The following is a 4,452-nucleotide window of genomic DNA, read 5'->3' as shown; positions in this document are numbered from 1 at the left end:
TGTAGCATTCAATCCGGGGTTATCGAATATAACTTTTCGGGAGTTAACAGGCGTTGAAGGGAGCAACTCGTGGAACTTACCATCTTCAAAGCGTAATCTTCCTTATTCATGCGGATCTTGAAAACATTACCTGCCCGTCCATTCCCAGCGTATTTTCGGAAACGAATTTCATGGTGCAACTTGACAGGTTTCAGGACGAGGGAGTCAAACTCGTGGAGTTCGGTCTGCGGCATCGTTGCGTCTTCGGTGTAAAAGTCAACAGGGTTGGACGCGGACGGAGATGTGAAGCCTTTCGAGAGATGGGCTTGGCACGTCGGATGGTTCACGTGGCAAGAAGACGTCATCGGTTTTCACAGGCAGTAGACAGCCTCGGCTCATCCCACATTCTTACGTTCATCGCATGCACCATAATTGTCACCGTATCTGCGGAGATGTAATTGTGCCTTTCAGTTACTTAAGAGACTAAAAGATATTGCGCTTTACTATACCAGTGAATCACGACTATGGCGCAGCTTCAATCAGAACCCCTCTTTCTGGGAGCGTTTGAGAAACTCTCCGTGAGCCTTCCTGTTGGAAGCACCAGTGACCCTTTTCATCTTTGATCCTCCGCCAGCTTCCCAAAGGATGATACGATTCTTCGACGGAAATGTCAGATGTCGCAAGGATATGAATGAACCAGACTCCCAAGTTGATGGTCAGCTCCGCCGTACCAGAGTTGGCCCATGGAATAATAGCAATCTCCAACGGTGCCTCATTTATATCTGGGTTTCCCGCATCGGTATATGGGGATCCCGAAGAGTCAAGAGACATTGCCGATGTCCCTGACGCTACCGAGGTGAGAGAAGTCACGCGAGTATGCGCTGGTGGAGGTTGACGTCGTGACCTGCTCTCAGAGAGGGGTGTAGGAGGCTCTTGTGATTTTGTCCGACGAAAAAATAAGGCTTCTGCGTCCGATATGATATATCCATACCTTGTGTTGACGTGGATACAGTATAGGAGCAGCTGCCGTAATGGTTTCCAATATTCCTCTTGTATACTTACTGAAGCGGAATCTTTTATCGCGGAACTCCTTTTCGATGACGGTTTCGTATGTCCGGAAACACGATTTTCATATGGAGGTAGTCCGGTATAAATAATGCCCGCCCAGTCAGGGCGCAGCCTGCGATCTTCTTGTACATCAGCGAGGGATCCCCAGGACATGGAGATTGGGAGGTGAAGCCCCCGGCCCTTCAGTCGAGATTGTGCAAGCTCGAGGGCTCGGTCAATGTTTGTGTGATTGTGCTTTTTCAAATCCTTGTGAGCAGGCCACGAGGATAAGAGATGATTGGATGTGGTGACAACCTGGGGGTGATGTGTCAGCGAGGAGAAAATCTCATGCTTTCCGGTGACGACTGACGGTGGCGCCGAGATGCACCACGTCGGCTCAACTTTTCACACAATTGACATGAGCTGGGGGTGGCTTGGCTCCGGGTGTATAAGGTTGAGGCGAGTCCCGGCAAGGTGCGAAGTTCCGCGGTCGGGACCTCCCAGTGATCAGGACCAACGCAGGATTTCATCCTTTGGCATGGGGACCACGGGATCGGAAGACGGTGCCATCATCCACTCCTCCCTCGGAAGCTGACCTTCGAGGATAGCCGCTGGCTCCGGTCCGTGGCCAGGAAAAACGAAGAAGTTCTGTTTTCCGATGGGGCGAGACACCCGGACCAGTCGTTGTCGTACCTTGACCTGAGCAATCGAAACGGCGTCAATTGGGATGCGGAGGTCTGGTCGGGCCCTTTCGACTCGCTCGATTACACTGACCGTCGCGACACTCCTGGCTTTCGCAGGCGTCCGCTGCGCTTGAACTTGTGGGCTCCGTCTCGACCGCTCCCCATGGGCTTTCTCGGAAGCCGAGGAGCTGCTTGGCCGCGCCTAGAGGAGTGCCGCATCCATGAAGCACGTATCCCGGTGCGATATCGGTGGCGACATTCCTCGCCGTCGATGGCACTTTCATCCCGGAACATGGTGGGGCGCCGGCTGTCTAAGGTATCGACTGGATCAACGCAGGACCATGGTCAAATTCCTGTCCTCGCCCTCCTCGCGCAAATCGGGTCTTGCTCGCCGTAACAAAAGGTTCCGAAAGGCCACGCCCCAAATGAGTTGGTGGTAGATCGGAGTTGATTTCGCACTGGCGCAGTGTTGTGACCATTTCCATCCGAAAGTCATCGGTGTGCAAAGGAGTCAAAGTTTACAGGAGGTCATTCAGTCAGGTCGGCAGCATCGATGCATCGATGGATCAAAGAACATCCGCGCTGGACGCGTGAGCCGAAATCCGCGTGATCACCCTTGCTGTTGGGGCCTTATAGGCCTCCGTACCCGGGTCATGATTGGCCCCGTTTGACGTTGGTCAACATGAACATCATCTCCAAGGGTGCGCCGGCCAATGAGTGCAAGCGTGGGTGTTTCCGGTACGGGAGGTGTGTTTATCTGCACCATGGTGTCCACGCGAAGAAAGATAGCGGGTGACGGCGCCTATGTAAACCCGTTTCGAAAACATAAGATCAAGCCAGACGGACGCCTGGGAAAAAGCTTCGTCCACTGGGATTTGATTCAAGGAGATGTGAATAGATAGAGTGAGTACCGCCGTCGTACCCACCTCCACCCTGGTCCATTCGCCGAACATGGTCCTTCCTCAACCCCGGTCGCCAAGGTGGGGGCGCCTTCCAATCAATACCTCTAGCTGCACCCTTCAACCTTCCTTCACCCTTCCTGCAGCAGATATCCCGTGCCCATTTCATCAGCCCAGGTCGTGATAGTTCTAGCGATACCTGAGTATCTAAATATTGAAATCACGACTGTAGTTAAGAGCTGAGCTCAACTAAGCCAGAATGCCTCCCACTGGACTGATGACAGAGGCGCTGGCCGCTCGTCGTATCAGGCATGCAGTGCGGATGCGCAAGCCTTGGAACAAAATCGACGTACAATTCCTCAAGCAAGAAGGGAAACTCGATGAGCTGTGTAAGCAAATCAACTGCGCCGACTTCACAAAGCAGACACGCAGTCTCCCCGAACCCGAGGAACCCATAGCAATTTCAGGATTCGTGGGAGCTAGCCGGATGCATCCCAGTAGAAGGAGTCATGATAGGGATGACGAGCGCAACGGCAGTCACTCTGGTGGCGACTCCAACGACAGGGTTATCGACGTTTCCCAGGGAAGCATCCAGGCCGGATCTCGCGGTAGTAAGCGAACGAGAGAAGATCCGAAGCGAAGCTCGAACGGAGAGCATGAACCGCTGAGGAAGAAGACAACGACATCCTTGCCGACTGAAACCACGGAGACGCAGACATTGAGGAGACCCGGGCTTAGATCTCGAGCATCGCACCAGCCTTTGTCTCCGACAGGATTGCTGTCCAGGCCAAGTTCAATGCAGACCCTGGAGCACGGGTCTATTTCCGCGTCAGGCGTACCGACGGTCAACACCAACGAACCTGAAGAAGGAAACCCCGCTAACGGACGTGGAAGGGATGTCGTGAACTGGCCTTGATCCAGGAAAGCCGCGCTCAGAACTGCTCGGGTTCTGGAAGTAATTCACCGAGAAGAAGCTGATATTCAACGAGCTCTGTCGGTGAGGGACCTCACCCTTGTTTCTTCGAGACGTGAAGTGACTGACCACGCATAGGAGGCAATAATGCAATATGAACGGAACCAACGACAAGAGAGGGCCTCACGCGACGTTTCGGGAATGAGAGTACTGGGACAACTATCAGCCGGCGGTTAAGATTTTGGGACCTTTTTTTGACTCTAACTTATAAATAGACAGGCTGTAGCGCACAGAACCCTGTGAACAATAATCGGCTGTTACTAAACTTGCTCGCGCCCACTTTACAACCTCCTTTATCCACCAATACTCAACAGATTTCGCTGCCAATCACCGCCTGCGACCACGCCAAGGTATTCGCGGTCCATAACATCGCAAGATATAGCCCTCTGGCGTATTGCGCTTCGGGAGCATATCGTCTGTTTGAACCACCCCGAGCGAGTTCACGCTTCGTCTTAAGCCGCATCTACGTATTAATGCACGCAAATTTAATAAAGTTAATTGATTGAATTCTGTTGTTTTGGTCGAGGGCCCGTGTCGCACCCTCTAGGTGTCTCATTACCTTTAGACGTGTAGCTACTGGATGTTTCCTTCTGCAGAATCTCCCCCGAATAGCCCAGAACACCGGGGAGGGATGCACATCAAAAGTTCGAGGCGTTGTTCAGACTTCGATGAAACGAACGTCGTCATGTTTTGTAAATGACGCGCCGAGGGCAGAGAGAAACCATTTGTCATGCTTCAAGACAAACGCCATACCCGACGTCAGATCGAAGAATATCCCGTCCTCGATGAGGGTAATCCCGGCGTGCACTCCCAAGCTCATGTTCGATACGACACCTAGCACCCCTACTCACCACCACCACCACCACCACCA

The 4,452-nt window shown here is 52.8% G+C and overlaps 1 protein-coding gene across 1 annotated transcript; it reads right to left on the bottom strand.

The window, feature by feature from the left end:
* Window positions 1–501: 501 nt before the first annotated feature.
* Window positions 502–1,200, bottom strand: A1O9_13164 (uncharacterized protein; the record flags this gene model as incomplete). Its single annotated transcript, XM_013397920.1, has 1 exon — window positions 502–1,200. One exon carries the CDS (start codon window positions 1,198–1,200, stop codon window positions 502–504), a length of 699 nt encoding a protein of 232 aa, XP_013253374.1.
* Between the last annotated feature and the right edge of the window lie 3,252 nt (window positions 1,201–4,452).

This window comes from Exophiala aquamarina, assembly GCF_000709125.1.
Source record: "Exophiala aquamarina CBS 119918 chromosome Unknown aczIA-supercont1.105, whole genome shotgun sequence".
NCBI lineage: Eukaryota > Fungi > Ascomycota > Eurotiomycetes > Chaetothyriales > Herpotrichiellaceae > Exophiala > Exophiala aquamarina.
The sequence above is the reverse complement of the archived record's forward strand: the minus strand, read 5'-3'. Positions and strand labels throughout refer to the sequence as shown.